This window comes from Lithobates pipiens, unplaced genomic scaffold, assembly GCF_037356315.1.
Source record: "Lithobates pipiens isolate NorthernLeopardFrog02 unplaced genomic scaffold, aLitPip1_a1.2 Scaffold_19, whole genome shotgun sequence".
Taxonomy (NCBI): Eukaryota; Metazoa; Chordata; class Amphibia; order Anura; family Ranidae; genus Lithobates; species Lithobates pipiens.
The window spans coordinates 28,633,974-28,656,922 of record NW_027507764.1 but is presented as its reverse complement, the minus strand read 5'-3'; the positions used below and the strand labels follow the sequence as shown (position 1 = coordinate 28,656,922).

The window sequence follows — 22,949 nt, the reverse complement described above, 5'->3', positions numbered from 1 at the left end:
CTTGGCTGAGCTCCACGTCTTCTTTTTTGATTATAGACACTTCTGTGGATCTCCGACTGAGATACATATAGACTGGGTAGGACAGCCAAGTAAGGATGAGCTCTGGCATGTTCGCAGAGCCCACCAGGAAGTCGGCACTGCGCTAATCACAGGTAGTGAGACATTTCCCGATGTGGCAATGTGTCACCTGTGATCAGCGCAGAGCCGACTTCCTGGCGGGCTCTACACGTGGGCTGTGCAGACATGCTGGAGCTCATCCTTACTTGGCTGTCCTACCCAGTCCTTCTGGATCTCAGTGGGAGATGACTCCAGAGCCACGGAAGTGTCTATAATCAAAAAAGAAGACGTGGAGCTCAGAGTTGATGGGATGGAAACGCTGCTCTTTAAACTGCTCATATAGGAAGCTTCACACAAGGATTCCTCAGAATGTTTGGAAGAATTGGTTTCAATGGGATCTTCCTTCTTTTCTTTCCAGATTTCACCCATGTATTTTAGGACTTCCACACTCTGACTTCTTTTGGTATAGCCAATGGCCAACAGATCAATAAACATCTTTTGTATCCCAGTGGAAACCTCTCTCCATGATTTGGGGAGGATTATCCACCTCAAAACTCTTCTGCCAGACAACAAAACTTTTAAAGTCTTCATCGTCAGGGAGGGTGTCCTGCCATGGAAACTCCCCAGTGAGCAGAACGTAGATGGTGACACCAAACGCCCACACATCAAGACTGCCATCTACAGCCAGTCCATCTGAAGAGGCAATTTCATACATCTCTGGAGCTCTGTAGGGTTTGCTACCACACTTGGATCTAATCGCTGTCCCCGTGACCTTCGCAAAGCCAAAGTCCGTTAGCTTAACGGAATGGCAGTCCGGGTCAAACACTAAAACATTGTCTGGCTTCACATCCAATTGTCTTTTCTCCGCTATGAATTCCAGAGCATCGGAGATCTGAACAGCACATTTCTTGGCCGCATATTCTGGAATTCCCACCTAAAAACAGGAAAAAAATAAAAATAACTAACATGTCTGCTAACAAAAAAAAATTAAATACATTAGATGTTAAATACAATAGAGAGAATATAACTAGAAATCCAGAATACTACTCCAGAAACAGGTAAAGTATATGTATAACCTTACTTTATTTAGGTTTAGACTAAAGATTGATCCTACATATATGTACTGTATATACCTGCCCTATATCAACCTTCATCAATTGTCCCGGTGACCCCCCCCCATCACTGAGGCAAAGTGATGGGGAATTTAAAATGTTGGACGATTTACACTTACATTTCGTTCTGACAACTCCAACACAGAGATCTGTAAAAGGCCCTTTTCACCCTGAGGCGCTTGTAAACTGCCAGTAAAACGCTGAGCGCTTTTGAAAAGCTTTCCATTCGTTTCAATGGAGAGGGGCATTTTTTCACCACCATGCCAGCGCACTGCCCCAGTTTTTGGACGCATTCATTGATTTTAATGAAAATAGGTTTTTGTGAGCTTTTCAGGCGCTTTTTTTTTTTTATAGCGCCTGAAAAGTGCCTCCGTCTGAAAGGGGTCTTATGCCGCGTACACACGAGCGAATTGTCCGGTGTACTCAGTCCGGCAAACAATCCGGTGGACTTTCTACAGAACGGACTTGGCCACACACGGACACACAGAAAGTCCGGCGTTTGCTAGCGTGATGACGTACAGCACGCACGACGGGACTAGAAAAAGGAAGTTCAATAGCCAGTAGCCAATAGCTTCCTTTTCGTACTTGCTTCTGAGCATGCGTCATTCTTAGTCCGCCGGACTAGCACACTGACGAACGTATTGTCCGCTAAAAACCCAAGTCCGGCAGAAAGATTGGAGTGCAAAAATACTTTCTAAGTCCTCCGGACTCTACGCTGGAAAATTCCGCTGAAGCCCACACGTGATCGAATTGTCCGGTGAAATGCGTTTCGGCGGACTAAGTACGCCGGACAATTCGCTCCTGTGTACGCGGCATTAGTGTCAACCAGGAGCGCTTCCTCTCACTTCTTGATGCCATCTCTGGCATAGGGATTGAAGGGAAATTTCCCTGAAAGGGAGGTTTAACTGTTAACTCCTCCTACTGTAACTCTATTCAAAACTTGGAAAAACAAAAATTTGGCCATACCTATATCTTAAAGTGTTTGTAAAGTTAGAAGTTTTTTTTCCTCATTATGCATTACGATAAAAAAAAAAACCTGTGTGCCGCAGCCCCCCTCAGCCTCCCTAACACTTTATTTGAGGTCCATCTTGATCCAGCCATGTTGCACAAGAGACTCGGCTGTCCGGGACTTCCCTCCTCATTGGCTGAGACAGCAGTGTGGTACCATTAGCTCCCACTGCTGTCAAAGTCAGTGAGCCAATGAGGAGAGAACCGGGGGGTGGGACCACAGCTCCATGTCTGAATGGACACAGGGAGCTGCAGCTCGGCTCAAGTGCCCCCCATTTACCTCATAGCACACTGGGGGCACTTGACAGGAGTTAGGGGCCAGGAGCACAGAAGAGGGACCCAAAAAAGTCCAACACAATCAACATTTTTTGTTGAGGTTTTTTTTTGCGTTTCGATCCCTCCCCTTTTCCCCTCCTCTTTTTTCAAGATATATAAAGGATGTGGCATTTGGTTTTTCTTTTATAGTGTATCCACAGGACCACCCTGTGATAGATACACACTATATTTATTTGAAGAGGGACCCAAGAAGAAGAGGATCCGGGCTGCTCTGTGCAAAACCATTACACAGAGCAGGTAAGTATAAAAAAAAATTTGTGTTAAAAATAACAGAGACTTTAGTATCACATTAGCATACTTACATTTGGTACAATCAGAGAGGACAGATCACCGAGAGGTGCCAGTTCCTGTGAAAAGGCGAAGGAGTTGATGGTGGTGAAGATGGTCTCACAGCATCCGATGATGTTGGGAAGAGAAGAAAGGAAGAACGAAATGCTGAACTCCCGAAGGAAAGACTCCCGACTGGTTCTTCTTTTATTCATGACTTTCAAAGCCATTCTTCGACCTGTGAACAGTTTTTAACTTGGATTAGAAATAAAGAAAATTTCATCTGGTCATGTTCATTTGAAAATCTCCAACATTGTAATAAGATTTGCTGCTTCCGGTTGAGAATGTATTATACCTCATTTAAAGAAAAAACTTCAGCCTTACCAGCAGACAGTTGTACAGCAACCACTCCTACACTGACATTTCTTACTACGATTTCACTGCACACTGTGAGATTGTCACATTGTGCACGGGAAGCTGCAGCAAGCCAGACAGAGCCCGGCTCATTGCTTGGCTGGAAGACATTCAGCATCATTCGCATCACATCCTTCCCCGCACCCATTCCTTTCATTCATTGGATCTCTGTTTTAATCATTAGAATTCAGCATCACTTATGATGTAGGACAGTTTGCATGCAAATACAACCTGTCTAGGGATTCACATTTCACCAGACGATATGTTCCCATTAAAGTGGTTGTAAACCCTTACAAACCACTTTGACCTACAGGTAAGCCTAGATTAAGGCTTACCTGTAGGTCCAAGAAATATCTCCCAAACCTATACGGTTTAGGAGATATTTGCCCGAAGACGGGTACCACTATCTACGGTGCATGCGCCGTAGACAGCGGCGCGCAGGCGCACTGAGCGGGGCATCATCGATGACGACGATGCTGCGCGGGAGTGACGTCATCGCTGCTCCGGCGAATCACAGCGCCGGAGCAGCGAGACCCACCAAGAAGATGGACGCTCGGAACTACAGGGGACAGCGGTGACTTCGCTGGCTCCTGTGTCAGGTAAGTGACACATAATGGGCTACTATGCGATGCATAGTAGTCCATTATGCTTTGCCTTTGCAGGGAATGAAAGAGGAAGTAAACTCATCAGGGTTTACTTCCTCTTTAAGACATTTTGATATTTGCACAACGGCTCCCAAGAGTCAGCCCGATGTTTAGCTCCCTAAATAATTTTACCAACATGAATTCATATTTTAAGCTTTCTTAAATATTTGTAGAAAGTATTGAAATGGCGATTATATTAATTCACTGACCTGTTTTCCTGTCATTTGCCAAGAAAACTTTTCCAAATCCTCCTTCTCCAAGTTCCTTCACAATGGCGAAGTTCTCCCGTATGTCTACCTGATGTAGTCTTTGTGAATAGGAGGAGACCATTCTATCGAGAACACGTTCCACGTCATGAGCAGTGGAGGCCATAGTGTCCTGGAGAGAAAAACACAGAAAACTTGTTACATTATGAAACAGAAAACAAATATTTAACCGGTTCCCGACCAGCGCACGCCGATGTACGTCGGCAGAATGGCACGGGCAGGCAAATGGGCATACCTGTACGTCCCTTTAAATTTTCTGCCCTGCCATCGCGAGCGCGCCACCGCCGGCGCGCCGGTCAGGACCCCCATGAGTCCGGTCGCGGGTCCCGCGGACTCGATCGCTGTGGGCATACCCGCGATCGTCTCACGGGGCGGCTGAATGGAGGAAATGCCATTGTAAACAGCATTTCCCCATTCTTCCTAGCAACTAGTGACGCTGATCTCTGCTCCATGTGATTGGTGCAGAGATCAGTGTTCACTAAATGAAAGCCCAGCCCCCAACAGTTAGTAACACACCCCTAGGAACACTTAACCCCTACACTGCCACCCACTGGTTAACCCCTTCACTGCCAGTGTCATTTACACAGGAATCACTGCATTTGTATAGCAGTGATTGCTGTATAAATGACAACGGTCCCAATAATGTGTCAAAAATGTCCAATGTGTCCGCCATAATGTCGCAGTCACAATAAAAATCGTTGATCGCCGCCATTACTAGTAAAAAAAAAAAAATATTAATGAAAATGCCATAAAACTATCCCCTATTTTGTAAACGCTATAACTTTTGCGTAAAACCAATCAATAGTCGCTTATTGCGATTTTTTTATACCAAAAATATGTAGAAGAATACGTATCGGCCTAAACTGAGGGAAAATAAATGTTTTTTATATATTTTTGGGGGATATTTATTATAACAAAAAGTAAAAAAATAATGCGTTTTTTTCAAAATTGTCGCTCTATTTTTGTTTATAGCGCAAAAAATAAAAACCGCAGAGGTGATCAAATACCACCAAAAGAAAGCTCTATTTGTGCGAAAAAAATTTAGTAAAGTAAATTTTGTTTGGGAGCCACGTCGCACGACCGTGCAATTGTCAGTTAAAGCGACGCAGTGCCGAATCGCAAAAAAGTGGTCTGGTCTTTGACCAGCAAAATGGTCCGGTCTGTAAGTGGTTAAAAGAAAAAACGATAGAAATGTGTCAAATGTGCAGTTATAGAACTATAAATATGAAATTCTAAGTAGACCTCCCCATATATATGAAGAAAAGAGAAAGGTTTGGACACTATTAAAATTCATGAAGTGCAGCTTAAGGACCTAAATATCTGAAGCCATAAATCTATATTATAAAAAAAATAAAAAAAAATATAGCAAGCAAGGTTATAAGTTTATAAAAATAAAATTGAAAAGCCAAGACATGCTGTATAGCAATACATATATCCAATAGTTACCAGATCAGTTGTGTGTGGGGGGGGGGGGCTCTCTTAATCACAGGGGGCCAAAAGACACATTTTATTCCCAAGTATCCCTGGGTGAGGGAATGTAATACACATTGGCCAGCAATAATGGAAAGGTGTATCTGCTGCCAGAAGCAGCTTTGTGACTCAAGTTTCTGGCAGATACTAATCAGGGAAGTAATTTGTATCAAACTCACCATCTCCCTGCGCAAAGACGCACACAAATTCGCCATGGATGGGCGCTCCGACGCACGCACATTCGCGGCCCTACTGAGAGGCGTGCACGAGTGCGCACAAGCACACGCATAACGTGAATTCCCTGACCAGCCTATATAAGGATCCTTAGCACACAGACAAGTTGCTGGTTTGTCTCAGCTCACCTGTGTTCCTCTGCTTCCTGTTCCTGTTCGCCACTTCCTGTTGTGACCCGGATTGCCTGAAGACTATGCTGATTCTCTCCTGACCTGACCCCTGGCTTGTTTAACCACTTCGGTACCGCGCTATTGCCAAATGACGGCATTAGCGCGGACCTACATTTCCGGGACTACGTCTATTGACGTCGTCCCGTGTACGAGCGGCCTGCGCGCCCCCTGAGGGGCGCGCGCGGCGCGCTCTGTGATCGGCGAGTCCATGAGACTCGCCTGATCACCGATCCGTGCAAGGGGTCGATCCCGACCCCTTATCATGTGATCAGCTGTCAGCCAATGACAGCTGATCATGTGATAGAACGGAGCCGGTAATTGGCTATTATTCCTCCTCGCGCTGACAGCGCGAGGAGAAAAAAAAAAAGCCGATCACCGGCGGCCGTGTTCAGGACATCAGTCCCGATCACGGCCAGAAATGTAAGCGCTCACCTGCCCCCTGCCAGTGCCCACCTGCCCCCTGCAGTGCCAATTTAATAAAAGTTAGTGCCCCCCGTCAGTGCCACCCAGCAGTGCCCACAGTGCCACCCAGCAGTGCCCACAGTGCCACCCACAGTGCCACCCACAGTGCCCACAATCTGCCTCAAAGGTGCTGCACCCCAGTGCTGCCCATCAGTGCCCAGCAGTGCCGCCCATCAGTGCCCAGCAGTGCCACCTATCAGAGCCACCTATCAGTGCCACCTATCAGTGCCCATCAGTCCCATCTATCAGTGGTACCCATCCGTGCCACCCATCCGTGCCACCCATCCGTGCCATCTTATCTGTGCCCATCTTATCTGTGCCGCCTTATCTGTGCCCATCGGTGCCGCCTTATCTGTGCCTATTAGTGCCGCCTTAACTATGCCTATCAGTGCCCACCAGTGCAGCCTATCAGTGCCCACCAATGCAGCCCATCAGTGCCCACCAATGCAGCCCATCAGTGCCCACCAATGCAGCCTATCAGTGCCGCCTAATCAGCGCACTTCAATGAAGGAGAAAAATGACCCGTTTGCAAAATTTTAGAACAAACTATTAAAACATGATTTTTTTTTTTTGCATCTTTTTTTGTTTGTTTAGCAAAAAATAAAACTCCGAGCTGTAACTAAATACCACCAAAAGAAAGCTCTATTTGTGGGGAAAAAATGATAAAAATTTCATTTGGGTACAGTGTTGTATGCCCGCGCAATTGTCATTCAAAGTGCGACAGCGCTGAAAGCTGAAAATTGGTCTGGGACTGAGGGGGGTTTAAATGCCCAGTAAGCAAGTGGTTAACGGACTTCCTGCTCTTAGCCTTGCTGCCCACCGGACTGATACCTGTGTTTGACCCTCAGCCTGCCTCTGGATTATACTCTGTCTGCTGCACTTAGCCCTGCTGGCTCTCGGACTGATACCTGTGTTTGACCCTCGGCCTGCCTCTGGATTATCCTCTGCACTCAGCCTTGCTGGCTCCAGGACTGATTACTTGTGTTTGACCCTCGGCCAGGGGCGGACTGACCATTGGGCCACTCGGGCACTGCCCGAGGGCCCCGAGCCACAAGGGGGCCCCATCAGGGTTGCCAGACTCAGTAAAACCAGGGTCAGAATGTAAAAATCTGTGTTTTTTTTTTTTTTTGCATCTGTTTCTGAAATGTCCCTTACCGACATCCTTTGGGTCTAAAAATCCAGAGATTATAGCTGCCCCACCTCTCCAGTACCTTCTCAGCCAATAGAAACATGTCTGTGTATACTGTGTGATTGTATACTATGTGGCCACCTAATCTCGGATTGCCTGGGGGCCCCATAATCTCCTATTGCCCGGGGGCCCCATGAGTTGTCAGTCCACCCCTGCCCTCGGCCTGTTTCTGCACTTTCTTTACCTGTTTTACAGACCTGCTGGCTACTTACCTTCGGGTCCGGTCCATCCTGCACAAGCCCCTCTTCCAGACCTTCACACAAGTCAGGTATCCCGCTGGAGGCTTGTGCCTCTTGGTGCAACCCACTCCCTGAATCACCTCCAGGGGTGGTGTGCGCTGAGTCGCAACGGCCACCGCTCTCTGCATCTTGGCCTCGGTGAGTACCTCTTTGCTGATAGATACTGCCATGAAAAGACTAACTATAAGGAAGATCTACAAGAGATACTCGGCTTTCTTGTTGCCCCAGCTATGCTGAGTAGGGATGAGCCGAACACCCCCCGGTTCGGTTCGTACCAGAACTTTTCGAACGGACCCCACGTTCGTTACGAACGTTAGAACCCCATTGAAGTCTATGGGACTCGAACGTTCGAAATGAAAAGTGCTCATTTTAACGGCTAATATGCAAGATACTGTCCTAAAAAGGGTTTGGGGACCTGGCTCCTGCCCCAGGGGACATGGGTCAATGCCTAAAATGTTTTTAAAAATGGCCGTTTTGGCGGGAGCACTGATTTTAATGACGATTAAAGTGAAAAAAAAAAAGTGAAATATTCCTTTAAATATGGTGCCTGGGGGGTGTCTGTAGTATGCCTGTGAAGTGCCATGTGTTTCCCGTGTTTAGAACAGTCCCTGCACAAAATGACATTAAACGGAAATAACACCATTTAAAACTGCTTGCGGTTTTAATGTTATATCTGGTTCCTGCAATATGGTTGAAAATCATTGAGAAACATGGCATGGGTAGCCCTCCCTGCCCATTACCAGCCTATGTGGGTCTTGTACGCATATTAAGGGGAACCCCATACCCATATTAAAAAAAGGAAATGCGTGTGGCCCCCAGGCCCTATATACTCAGAACAGCAGTATACAGGCGGTGCAAACAAGACAGGGACTGTGTAGGTTTGTTGTGTTAAGTTGAATCTGTTTGTAATTTTCAACTGGTACATTTTGAAAGTGTAGCTCCAGTCAAAAAACGATTTTTAAGCTTTTTGGAAAACATAGGGAAGGGTTATCACCCCTGTATAATTTGTTTTGTCGTCCATCTTTTTTCATCTCACTTGCTCTTGTCTCCTTCCGTTTGCAAGTAGGAGATGTTTGTAAATTGGATGTTTGAAAGTAGGGGCCTGCCCTATATGCTCTGCAGAAATGGCGGAACAAGGTGTTGGTTTTGCCACAACATTGTAAGCCCTCAAAGTGACTCTTGGTGGGCGCTGGAGCGCCCTGCTGTGAATGATTATATCAAGAATTGTAATTACATGCCATTGTTGAACAGTGGTAGAAAAATTGACCTTTGGTGGTTGTGGTGCTGGTGCCACAACACTATAAGTCCTCACCGTTACTCTGGGTGGGCACAGGAAGGGGCCCTCCTGTGAAATATTATATCAAGAATTGTAATTACATGTCCCTGTTAAACAGGGACAGAAAAATTTGGCCTTAGGCACTGCTGCTGGTGCCACCACACTGCAACCTCTTCCATATACTCTAGTTTTATTGCAGGAATTAGCCCTGCTGCAAAGCATTGCATCAAAAATTGTACTTAATCGCCCCTGTTAAACAGGGGCAGAAAAATTGGGCCTTAGGCACTGGTGCTGGTGCCACCACACTGCAACCTCTGCCATATACTCTAGTTTTATTGCAGGAATTAGCCCTGCTGCAAAGCATTGCATCAACAATTGTAATTAAATGCCCCTGTTAAACAGGGGCAGAAAAATTGGGCCTTAGGCACTGGTGCTGGTGCCACCACACTGCAACCTCTGCCATATACTGTAGTTTTATTGCAGGAATTAGCCCTGCTGCAAAGCATTGCATCAACAATTGTAATTAAACGCCCCTGTTAAACAGAGGCAGAAAAATTGGGCCTTAGGCACTGGTGCTGGTGCCACCACACTGCAACCTCTGCCATATACTCTAGTTTTATTGCAGGAATTAGCCCTGCTGCAAAGCATTGCATCAAAAATTGTACTTAAACGCCCCTGTTAAACAGGGGCAGAAAAATTGGGCCTTAGGCACTGGTGCTGGTGCCACCACACTGCAACCTCTCCCATATACTCTAGTTTTATTGCAGAAATTAGCCCTGCTGCAAAGCATTGCATCAAAAATTGTACTTAAACGCCCCTGTTAAACAGGGGCAGAAAGATTGGGCCTTAGGCACTGGTGCTGGTGCCACCACACTGCAACCTCTGCCATATACTCTACTTTTATTGCAGGAATTAGCCCTGCTGCAAAGCATTGCATCAAAAATTGTAATTAAACGCCCCTGTTAAACAGGGGCAGAAAAATTGGGCTGATGGCATCAACCAGAACCAGAAATGTTCTTCCAACATATCAGCGGAGGAGGAAGAGGATAGACAATCAACATAACAGGACAGTCACTCAGCATCAGCATAGGCAGTCTTGAAGGGATGTGGTATTTGAAAAAAAATTATTCTGTTACATCAGCTTCAGGTGCTTGGTAGCTGTGGGTGATCCGAGACTGATTCATCTTGATGAAGGTCAGTCGATCAACTGATTCGGTGGACAGGCGCACCCTGTGATCGGTAACAAAGCCACCAGCAACACTGAAGGTGCGTTCCAAAAGAACGCTGGATGCAGGACAGGCCAGTAGCTCAATTGCATACTGTGCAAGCTCTGGCCAGTGATCCATCCTCAAGACCCAGTAAGCCAGAGGATTTTCGGTGGGAAAGGTGTCCAAGTCTGACCTTGCCCCTAGGTATTCCTGCACCATGTAAATCAGACGCTGGCGATGGGTGCTGGAACCGATCATACCTTGGGGCTGCGGACTAAAAAATTGTCTGAAAGCATCAGTCAGACGGCCACCTTCTCCACCGCTCCTTCTGACCGATGCCTCAGCAACACGTTGTCCAGGACCAGGAGTTTGTAACCTCCCAGTCTCTATGAACGCATTGCACAGACCTTTCTGCAAGGCCTCCCGGAGATGTCTCATCCTCTGCTCCCTCTGCGATGGCAAGATAAGGTCGGCAACCTTACCCTTGTACCGTGGATCAAGGAGAGTGGCAGCCAGTAATGGTCCCTCTCCTTAATCCGAAGAATACGAGGATCCTTCCGCAGGCTTTGCAGGATCAGGGAGGCCTGCAGCGTAGGTTAGCTGAGGCATTCGGTCCGGAGTCCTCTGGGTCACTAAGGACAACATGATCCGCAGCTACCTCCTCCCAGCCACGTACAAGTCCACGTGTTTCTTGGGACTGTAAATCATCCCTACAAGACTGCTGCTGCTGCTGCTGCTGATGATGCTGAGTGCCAGCCTCCACCTCCATGCTGACACAATCATCCTCCTCCTCCTCTTCCTCCTCCTCATCCTCTTCCTGTGTGATGGGTGGCACAGCAGGAACACTGTCTGGATAAAGGGGGCCTTGAGAGGCAAGAAAGTCCTCCTCTTCCTGCCTCTGTTCTGCCTCAAGTGCCCTGTCCATTATTCCACGCAGCATATGCTCCAAGAGGTGGACAAGAGGTACAGTGTCACTGATGCATGCACTGTCACTGCTCACCATCCTTGTGGCCTCCTCAAACGGTGACAGGACAGTGCATGCATCCCTGATCATGCCCCACTGGCGTGGTGAGAAAAAACCGAGCTCCCCTGACCCTGTCCTGGTGCCGTAGTCGCACAGGTACTCATTGATGGCCCTCTGCTGCGTGTGCAGCCGCTGCAGCATGGCCAATGTTGAGTTCCATCTGGTGGGCATGTCACATATAAGGTGGTTCTTGGGCAGGTTCAACTCCTTTTGGAGCTCAGCCAGCCGAGTACAGGCATTAAATGATCAGCGGAAATGCACACAGACTTTCCTGGCCTGCTTCAGGACATCCTGTAAGCCGGGGGGACCTGCCCAAGAACCACTGCACCACCAGGTTAAGGACGTGAGCTACACAGGGCACATGGGTCAGTTGTCCCTGTCGGAGGGCGGAGAGGAGGTTGGTGCCATTGTCGCAAACCACCATTCCTGGCTTAAGCTGGCGTGGCGTCAACCACCTCTCGGCCTGCCCCTGCAGAGCTGACAAAACATCCGCCCCAGTGTGGCTCCTGTCCCCCAAACAAACCAGCGCAAGCACGGCATGGCATCGTTTTGCCTGCGTACTTGCGTAGCCCCTGGAACGCCTACGAAGCACCGCTGGTTCTGAGGACAGAGTACTGGAAGAGGCCATGGAGGAAGAAGAAGACGAGGGGGTGGAGGAGAGAGGTGTGTCACAACCAATAGTAGCATTTTGGAGGCGTGGTGGCGGAACAACCTCCAACACTACTGCACCTTGTCCTGCATCCTTCCCAGCAGCCAGAAGAGTGACCCAATGGGCCGTGAAAGACAGGTAACGTCCCTGTCCATGCCTGCTGGACCATGAGTCAGCGGTAATATGCACCTTACCGCTGACCGCCCTGTCCAGCGAGGCAAGGACATTGCCTTCCACATGCCGGTAGAGAGCCGGAATCGCCTTCCGTGAGAAAAAGTGGCGTTTGGGGACCTGCCACTGAGGAACCGCACATTGTACAAACTCACGGAAGGGGGCCGAGTCTACCAACTGAAAAGGCAGCAGTTGAAGTGCTAGCAATTTAGCCAAGCTAGCATTCAACCGCTGGGCATGTGGATGGCTGGGAGTAAACTTCTTCCGCCGGTCCAGCAGCTGGGGCAGGGACATTTGCCTGCTATAATCGGACGTGGGTGTACCGCTAGCAGAGTTCCCGGAAGCACTTGGCTGTGACACACCTAATTCTACACCTTCATTCCTCTCAGAGCAGGTTTCAGAGAGGACTGAAGGTCTAGTGGGGTTGGAGATGCCAGCTGATGAGGAGCAAGGAGAGGTCCGCTTTGTTCTTTGGTGTGGGTCTTTGAGGTACGCTTGCCAACGAGCTGCATGGCAGGTCAACATATGTCTGGTCAAGCATGTGGTGCCCAAGCGGCTGATGTTTTGGCCACACGAGATACGCTTGAGACATATGTTGCAAATAGCAGCGGTGCGATCTGATGCACTCGTCTCAAAAAAGGCCCACACCAAAGAACTTTTAGAATAACGCGCAGAGGCAGCGCTCTGCACAGGTGGAGCTCTGCGGTGTGATTCAGTCGGTGTGCTGCCCCTAAGCTGGCCCCCGGAGGGCCTCCTGCCTCGTTGGACATGTGCCTCCTCCTCCTCCTCCTCCCTCCTTCCAGGCACCCACGTGGAGTCAGTGCCCTCATCATCCCCTCCCTCTTCATCGCTGTAGCAAACCTGGCAGTATGCTGCAGCTTGTGGAACATGACTGCCAGATTGCTGTCCTTCTTGAGCATCCCCTCTCTCTGCGCTCACGCTACTGCCTTCCTCTAGCTGAGTGTCATCATCAGAGCCCACCAAACACTGGGAATCCTCCTGGAGCATGTACCCAACACTGTGCTCAAAGAGTTCAGGAGACTCCTCAGGAGGACGTGGTGTGTCTAGGGAAGGAGTCACTGATGATGACATTGAGAGGAGGGAAGACGATGCGTTGGCAGCTGCTTTGCTACTACCCTGAGACTGGGTGAGAGAGGATGAGGAGGATGAAGAGGGCTTGGTCATCCACTCTACCAAGTCGTTGGCATGTTGCGGTTCAACATGTCCAGCTGCCGAAAAGAAGGACAAGCATGTCCCATGGCCACGTGCTGATGACAATGCACCGCGTCCACGACCAGCACTGTTGTCTCTAGACACAGAGCCTGCTTGCCCTCTTTTATCGGCTCGCGCCTGTCTGCCTCTCCTTGCTGGCCTTCCAGACATGGTAATGAAGGGAGTTGGGTAAAACAGCAGTTGGGTAGTTTATATTGTGCTGGAGGCACACAACACCCACTAACTCCTGCAGGTGCCTTTTTTATAGAACAGCAGAGATAAAGGGGTATATACAGATGTATACTGTGCTGTGCTGGAGGCACAGACAACTTCCAATAACTCCTGCAGATGGCAATTGGGCTCAAATAGAGAACAGCTATGTAGGTGGATATAGCGGTATGTACTGGGTACAGAGCACGCAGGCAGCACGCACTATCTCCTAACACTACTGACTGCAAGCTCTATTATTAAAAATATATAAATATAGTGAAGTGAATAGTGAATATAGTGGTGTATACTGCGGTCAGGGCACAGACAATAACCACTACACAACAGCAAGATAGGAAATCAGCCAAAAACGATCGGTGTGTACTGTGTTGAAGGTACACAGAACACCCACTGCTTCAGACGCCAAAACACTACACAAGGCCGCCGCAATGGCGGCCTTATATAGTGTGGGGCGTGCACTACACAGCCTGAGCTATGATTGGCCACAGGCATCCTGCCTGTGGCCAATCATGGCTCTCCTCGCTGCTGGCGCTGCGATTGGCCAAGCATGCGGGGTCACAGTGCATGCTTGGCCAATCATGAGCCAGCAATGCACTGCGCCATCGCAGTGCATTGTGGGCCGTGAGCGCCACGCGAATTTTGACACGAACGGACCAAGTGTTCGGATTTTGCTGAACGGACGAACAGCCAATGTTCGAGTCGAACGTACGTTCGACTGGAACACGAAGCTCATCCCTAATGCTGAGTTTCCAGTTTCTGCACATAAAGTCGGGAGGATGAACACAGAGCTCTGCCAGGTAAGAAGTGTCATTTTAATCAAAACGGTCATGTAAAATATGGAAAATGGTTGCCTCACCTAATGATATCCAGTACAAGACAACAGAGGCCATCAGAAGATATTAGTGACACTTACCTATAACATTCCCACCACATCTGAAGTCCCAGAATGATCCACAATAACCATGAATGATGTCATAACTTCCAAACACTCCATTGTCCCCTGCCTTTTCAGAAACCTTAAACAAAAACCTAAACATGTCCTATGCATTTTCCTGCTCAATGTCATCTTTATGTTCTCAGGAAGAACTCATAATTTCATGGATTCTGTCAGTCTGATGCTCATTGAAGTGAATGCTCAGTGAGGTCATTATGTAAAATGTTGTACTTCTGTTTTGATGAGAGGGAATCTTTCAAATAATTCAACATTGTTCATTAAATTTTTTTTGTCGAGTTTGGAATATACTTGAAATGTATAATTTTATCTATATCCTTATAACAATTAGCGGACCCTCCTGTTGCAAAACTACAACTCCCATCATGCCTCTGCCTCTGGGTGTCATGCTTGTGGCTGTCAGAGTCTGGATATGCCTCATGGGACTTGTAGTTCTGCAACAGCTGGAGGTCCGCTAATTGCATATCCCTGCCCTATAACTTGGCCACCCAAACATTGCTTCCCTTACATCATACAAAATTATTGCCTCAACTTATCGCATTTAATTTCTTACTAACAACATTTTCTTCAGGCTGGTCATGGCAAGCCTCCAATGTCTATCCTGTCTTCTGTATACATTACCGTATTTATCGACGTATAACACGCACTTTTTTCCCCTTAAAATCAGGAGGAAATTGCAGGTGCGTGTTATACGCCGATCCTCCACCATTTTGGAGCCACCGAGATACACAGGACATCCGGCTCTGGGTCTCGGAGGCACCATTTTTAAAAATAAAAGCTGTAAGTAAAACTGACAAGGATGAAAATGACACTGACAAGGGTACAATGATGGACAAGGCTGCAATGATGGACACTGAGGCCGCGTACACACGGGCGGACTGTTCGCCCAACTTTGTTCGTCAAACAATCCGACAAACAGTCCGCTCAAAATTTGCATGAACGGACTTGACCACACACGATGAACGAACAGTCCGCTGAAAGCGTGCGCGATGACGTGAACGGCACGTACGACGGGACGAGAAATACGACGTCCAATACACTGCAATGCAACCTTCGCCGTGTAAATCCTTTCTGAGCATGCGCGAAACTTAGTTTGTCGAACGAGCCTACACACGAGCGGACTGTCCGCTGAAACTTGGACTGTCTTACGGAAATTCCGAAAAACTTTGTTCGTCAGACTGTCCGCTGAAACTGTCCGCTGAAGCCCACACACGAGCGGACTGTCCGCTGAAACACTGTTCAGCGGACAAAGTTGGGCGAACAGTCCGCCCGTGTGTACGCGGCCTGAGAAGGCTGCATTGATGGGCATTTAAATGTAAGTTTTTTTTTTCCTTAAACTTCCCTCCTAAAAGTTTTTTTCCTTAAAATTCCCTCCTAAACTTGGGGTGCGTGTTATACGCCGATAAATACGGTATGTTACATATTATCCAATCCTGAAACTCCACTCATTGCCTAGTATCGGTTTTTATAGGTTTATCACATAAACCTCATGCAGGATTATTATTGAAATGTTCAATAAGTATCCATTGATTGGTTAATAGGAAAGTGAACTTACCTTAACGTGGTGGGGATTCAGCTGTGATGGGATCAAATTCGTTTTCGGTTCCACTGCAGGTCAACACCGGACAAAGTCACCAAATCTCCAACTGTGCTGTAATAGATGAGTATACCGGAATCTCTGGAAGTAGTCACTGATCAGGGGAGGGAGAAGCCTACTTTATACAAGGGAGAAGGGCGGAGAAAACATAAAATTCAGCCAATGGAAAGCCTCCATTCTAATGTAAATGTTGTGTAAACAGCCACAAATGGTTCATGCTGATTTGCATCTAAACAGGTTTGCTAGTGAATAGGTGATAGTAAAACAATTCAAATTATTTTTGTTTTAAGTATGGTGGAAAGATTCATTTAAAAACTCAGTAAAGTATTTGGGTTTATCATGTTTTATTCTAAGATTTTTTTTATATTTATCTGATTGTAGACCGAATAAGTAAAATAAGGAGGAGTACAAACCAGATCATTTATTGAGGAAAAAAAAAAAAAAAAACACATTTCATAACATTGGCTGTAGTGTCAGGAAGATCCTGCCAGCGAAAAAGACAGTCTGGGCCTTCTGCCGCACGTTCGTGTGCGCACGTTCCCTTGTTCGCGTTCGTGTGTGCATGCGGGTGCGTGCGCCCGCCTGTGCGCGCGTGCATGCGCCTGTTGGCGACAGACGGGCTATTTAACTCGGTCGGTCACATTGAGATCTTGCTGTCTGATCTACAGCGTGCGAGTATCCTGACCCTGAGAACCTGCCTTCTGTGACCCTTGACCCGGCTACCATCCCTGCTATCCGCCTGCACCTGATTCCGGCCTGCCTGACTACCCTTCTGCTTAATCCTTTGGTACCTCTGCTGTCTGCCTGATTACCGACCCGGCTTGTCCAACCATCCTCCTGCTTGCTTCTTGGGTATCTCCACTAACCGTCTGACCACCGGCCCGGCCTGTCTGACTCCCCTGCTTCCAGCATCCTGGTGCCTGTCTGCTGTCCTGCCTCCAGTTGTTGGTCCAGCTCCTGCCTGCAGTCCAGCTTCCGCCTGAGTTCCTGCTTCTGAGTCCTGGTTCCAGCTGCCTACCTGCTGTTCTGTTCCAGCCTGCTGCACCCGCCTGCTGACCCAGCTCCTTACCGGTCCCAGCCTGTCTCCTGATCTTGCTGAAGGTTCCGCTACACAGTACTTCCTGGGTTCCAGCCCCCTCCGCTGCTGTTGATCCTGCCAGGCACTCGTGCTACTATGGATTCTTGTGCTTCCTGTATACTCTACCAGGGCCCTCGAGTCGGAGCCGCAAGAGAGGTCTCTCCCTGCAGGTCGGGCTCTTCCACTAGGTATGTGACATGTAGGTTCTTGTTGGTTCTTTTATACATGATGATGTCCTATTTCCAAAAACATTGCACACCAATGGGTTTAGTTTAAAAATGACTTTATTGAAAAATAGAATTTAAATGAGCATAAAAGAGGTCAGCAGCTTAAAAAATTGGGCACCGCAGGACCTGTCGGGATTGGAATATTGAAGCGACCATGTCTGGGCTTATTTCTAGAGATCCCTCTCCAAACATCCTGATCATTTCTTCATTACCTGGTGAGTCACAGACCTAGAACAATCCGTGTATATATCTAGTAATGGAAAATATAATGACATGATGTTCTGAGTAAATGATGAATCAAGTATTGAGACAAGGATGCCAAATCTGCAAACTTGCATCTTCAAAAGCAAATACCTTTCAAAACTGCGGCTTCTGAATGGATCCATAAAGGTTCCTGCAAAGGTTGCTAAAGGTTTATTGAGCAAGAAGCATTTCCTGGCTCCTCGATAAGTTCTTATACTCCAGCGCCTCTCATTTGTTTGGTTAAACAATTAACAGGTGTGTATCATTCATGGCTTGTAGATATATGTGTGCATATAGACATATAGCTCTATATTAGATTATGCTCTATGTATACTCTATATGAGTGTGACTCAAGTGAGCACATTTAGTATTTGGACACCCAGTACATTATACCATTATATCATCCCGGTACCGTTTTTTTTCAGCGGGCAATTGGCTTTCCAGCCATAACAACCGAAGTGGCTAAAAGCCGCTCGGCTGTTATGCCGGAGGAGTGGGAGGGGACGTCCCCCCCCCCTCCCGCCGCATCCCGCGGCTGTTACCGGTGCTCCCACTAGATCGGGAGCACCGATTCACGCTCCGATGCCTCCGGCTGCTGGGGAGGAACTGGAACGAAGCCGTAATCGGCTTCGTTCCAGTATCCTAATAGTAAACACGGAAGCGACGTCATGACGTCACTTCCTGTTTACTCGGCTGCCAATGGCGCCGGTTTAAAAAAAAAATATACGGTATTCAGAAACGCCGTTTGCGGCAATCTGAATACATTGAAGTGTAAAGGAGGGGTGGGGGGTCTTTTAGAACCCCAATCCCTCCATAAAGAGTACCTGTCACCACCTATTACTGTCACAAGGGATGTTTACATTCCTTGTGACAGCAGTAAAAGTGACCAAATTTTTATTTAAAAAAAACAAAAACAAATAAATAAAATAAATATTTTTTTTTTTAAAGCGCCCGCCGTCCCCGCGAGCTCACGAAGCAAAGAAAACGCATACGGAAGTCGCGCCCGCATATGTAAACAGTGTTCAAATCACACATGTGAGGTATCGCCGCGATCGTCAGAGCGAGAGCAATAATTCTTGCACTAGACCTCCTCTGCAACGCTAACCTGGTAACCGTAAAAAAAAAATGTAAGCGTCACCTATTGAGATTTTTAGGTACCGTATTTTGTCGTCAATCCACGAGTGCATGGAATTATAAAGTGTGACATGTTTGGTATCTATTTACTCGGCGTAACATTATCTTTCACATTATGCAAAAAAATTCGGCTAATTTTACGGTTTTGTTTTTTTTAAATTCATGAAAGTGTCCCTTTTCCCAAAAAGTTGCGTTTAAAACACTGCTGCGCAAATACCGTGTGACATAAAATATTGCAACAATCGCCGTTTTATTCTCTAGAGTCTCTGCTAAAAATATATATATATATATATATATATATATATATATATATATATATATATATATATAAATATAAAATGTTTGGGGGTTCCAAGTAATTTTCTAGCAAAAAATATGGGTTTTAACTTGTAAACACCAAATGCCAAAAATAGGCTTAGTCATGAAAGGGTTATTATTAGTTTTTTTTGTAGAGATGTTTACACACATTATCCTCTGAAGTATTCTCCTGAAGAAGCAGTCATACTGCGAAACATGTTGAGGTTGAACTGACATAGGGCAAGATCTATGGTTCTCCTGTATGGGCGGACATGCATCCAAGTGTCTAGTTCCTTTTCAGAGATCTGATATTATGTATTGTATATTTCCCTCTACAGGACCATTTTAAATGATATACAAGTTTTTCTAAAATATGGATGTGGGTCTTTGCTGTACCATGAAGAGTCCATAAGTTGCCTCAACCCTTCTGCCTCAAATGTTCACGTTCCAACTGACACCAATGATTTTTTTTAGCTATTGGCAAGGGGGGTATTTTTCTCACTGACAACAAATCTAAAGACCATTCTTTTACCGGATTATCACACTAATAAACTCTCTCCATCCATAAAAAAAAAAAAAAAAACTACCTGAGATAAGTTTTTAGGGGGATAAAAAATGCTTATTGGTTGCAACAAAGTAGTTTTAACGATTTTGCTTTACTTCACTTCAGCTTGATATAGTTCTACCAGGTAAATGCATTAATACGCCTGAAATTGTGTTATTCATTGAAAATATACTTTTGTTTTTCCTCAAACTTTCACAATGATTGTTTAGATTGTTTTGTTTTTTTGCTGCCGGCCTATAGTGGTCGGCGAGCGGAGACAATGTCTCTGCCGGCCGCCATTTTTAAGAAGACCAGAAGTTGGTCTACACCTGTGGCGCCGCCCACCCCCGCTTCGTGTGTGTGTGTGTGTGTGTGTGTGTGTGTGTGTGTGTGTGTGTGTGTGTGTGTCAGTGTAAAGTGCAGTGGGCGGCCCACAGTTAAATGTCTCTGCGCTGCAACAGCGGCATGTCGGGGGCCAGTCTGTCACTGTGGATGTCGGGGCGGGGGCCAGTCATGGTATCTGGATGTCGGGGGCCAGTGGTATGTCAGGGCCAGTCTATGCATGTGGGGGGCCAGTCTGTGCATGTGGGGGGCCAGTCTGTGCATGTGGGGGGCCAGTCTGTGCATGTGGGGGGCCAGTCTGTGGAGTATGTGGGGGCAGGTCTGTGCAGGATGTGGGGGGGCGGTCTGTGGATGTCAGAGGGGCACCAGATGTAAGGAGGGGCTCCGCTGATGGACACAGATGTGAGGAAGGTACCTCTGATGGGGTACCTGATGTAAGGACAGACTCCGCTTGGGACACCTGATGGCATCTGGTGGCAGGCAACGTGGTTAGTGACGCGCTCAGGGCTCCCACTGATTCTGCATTATGGTGAGTTGAATGATTTCATTTCATATTACAATGTAATAATAGAAATAATGCACTTCAATCATCCTGACACCATAACAATCATCGTGCCGGGATGATTGAAGCGCCAACACCAGGTATTTGGAGTATCTTTATCTGCTGATTGTCAAAATCTGGAAAACACATATTGCTATTGTGGTGTAGGATCGGGGGGCTGCTGTCCCTCCTTTCCCTCCCCCCCCTCCCCCTCCTTTCCCCCCTCCCCCTCCTTTCCCTCTCCATCCCGAATTCATCTCAGACTCTAACCACACCCTTTTGAGCCACGCCCCATGAAAGCCACGCCCGATATTTTATGTAAACCACGCCCATATTTGGCCACGGCACATTTTTACCTTTTCCTATGCCACACCTATAAATGCATGCCCCGCCCCCTAATTATACCACAACTCCGCCTACTGCCAAAAAAAGTGTCCCGATTTTTTTTTTTTTTTTTACAATGTTGGCAACTATGTGAATGGTGATGGGCTTGTGAATTGATATGTTAAAGAGAAGGTAGAATACCTGGCTGAGGTGTGGCTGCCACTACTGTTTCCATCACAATGACCATGTTTATGGAAGCCATCCTCCATTGTTGGGACTACAGATGCCCAACTGTGATCTCAAGGAATGCCGAATTTGCATGATTATCTTAGTATAGGAAGTGAAACGACTGCTTAAACTAATAATTGGTGCAAGATTTGTCATAATCATAAAAAATACAACTATTACACCCAAATATAAAACCCAACTACTATAATGTATAATGATAAGAACTTCTATGACTTCACCGTGTGGTGAAAGTGCCATAGGTCTTCATAAGTTGTTCTTGTACAGTTGAAGTCTTTTGATTCCTCACACATTCATGGAAAAGGAAGACACAAAGCACTGAGATAAATCTTCCCAAACGCAATGTGTAGCAGAAACCACAAATGCTGGACGTGCGTCTATCTTTCTGAAGCTCATACAGGTGTGGACTCGCTTTCTGAGCTTGGAAAGACTGACCACCTGGATTCATTACCAAACAACCGACTCAGGACTATCTTCAGTTAGGACCATGTCGGTGCAGTGATTTTCTGCACTATACAGTGGTCCCACGGATCCAAGTTCCCATTTGTATACCTATCTTCTAACATCACACAGTCCCCGTTTCTTCAAAATCAAATCCTGGGGGAATCGCTGCAGGCCTGTTCCAAGTGAAAAATATAAAGTGCAGCGCTATATGTACATTGACAAAAAATGTGACAAATTATCATATACAAAAAAGAGAAAAATATATGTATAAGAGTATGTGAGAAACCCTCTGTAACATTAAATGCACCTAAGCATTTATACAAGCATTGACTTATTGTAAAAGTAATACATGAAGTGATTAGATATAGTCCATATCACAAATCCGTTGTGCATAGAGTGAAGTCCCAAAACGAACTAAGAATAATCTGAGGAACCTCCAAAAAAAGGTATGTCCAAAGAATTCACCACTGTGCTGATACCATCACCATAAAGAATGCCGGCTTACCAGACATTAATGACCCAATTAAACATACAGTAGGTGACCGCGATATTGTGTCAATCTCGCCGCTTCTAGCGGCGAGATTGACACCCTACGAGCTCCGTCGCGGGAGCCAGCGCCGAGCTGGCTCGCATCAGGAAAGGAAAAAGGTTTCTTTTCCTTTCCCGATAAGCGACAAGCATCGCTGGCCGGGTTGACACTGGTGCGGGGATCCGAATAGGCACTGTGTTTGGTATGAATCCTAAGGGAGAACTCCACGCCAAATGTAAAAAAATTTTTAAAAAAACGGCGTGGGTTCCCCCTTGGGAAGCATACCAGGCCCGGAGGATGCTGGGGCTGTGACATCGTAAGGGGGCGGGGTCACCATGTGACATCAACCGGTGACCCCGCCCCTTGTCCCTATATAAGTCGCCACGCACCGCGTCTCTGGCATTGCGGCCGGAGAGAGCGTCGAGTCAACATCACCAGAAGAAGAACAGAAGGTGGTGACGGCGGCGACAGAAGACCGGGCCACCGCTAGCAAAAGAGCTGGAAGAAGAAGCGGTGGTCCGGCAAGAAGAACCGAAGAGGGGGACAAGACCCCCGAAGTCGGAAGAAGAGGGCGGCGACGATGAAGAAAGCCGGGCTCCTCCGCTAGCAAAAGACATAGCGGAGGAGTCCGGCAAGAAGACCCCCGAAGACGTAAGACCCCCGGAGCTGTGCAATAAACTATTTTAACCCTTGTGTGATGTGTTTTTTTGTACATTTTTTTGCACAGGTGAATGGGTAGGGGTACATTGTACCCCATACTCATTCACATAGGGTGGGGGGCCGGGATCCGGGGGCCCCCTTATTAAAGGGGGCTC

General features: G+C 47.1%; 1 protein-coding gene across 1 annotated transcript in view; it reads right to left on the bottom strand.

The window, feature by feature from the left end:
* Positions 1 to 541: 541 nt before the first annotated feature.
* The window catches only part of LOC143997968 (serine/threonine-protein kinase SBK1-like), a 45,998-nt gene continuing 23,590 nt past the window's right edge, over positions 542 to 22,949 (bottom strand). The window contains exons 2-4 of the mRNA XM_077493770.1: positions 4,048 to 4,216; positions 2,816 to 3,018; positions 542 to 991 (exon numbers count right to left, since the gene is read on the bottom strand). Of these exons, the coding sequence (XP_077349896.1) occupies positions 542 to 991; positions 2,816 to 3,018; positions 4,048 to 4,216 (822 nt within the window). The remainder of the gene's footprint in view (positions 992 to 2,815; positions 3,019 to 4,047; positions 4,217 to 22,949) is intronic.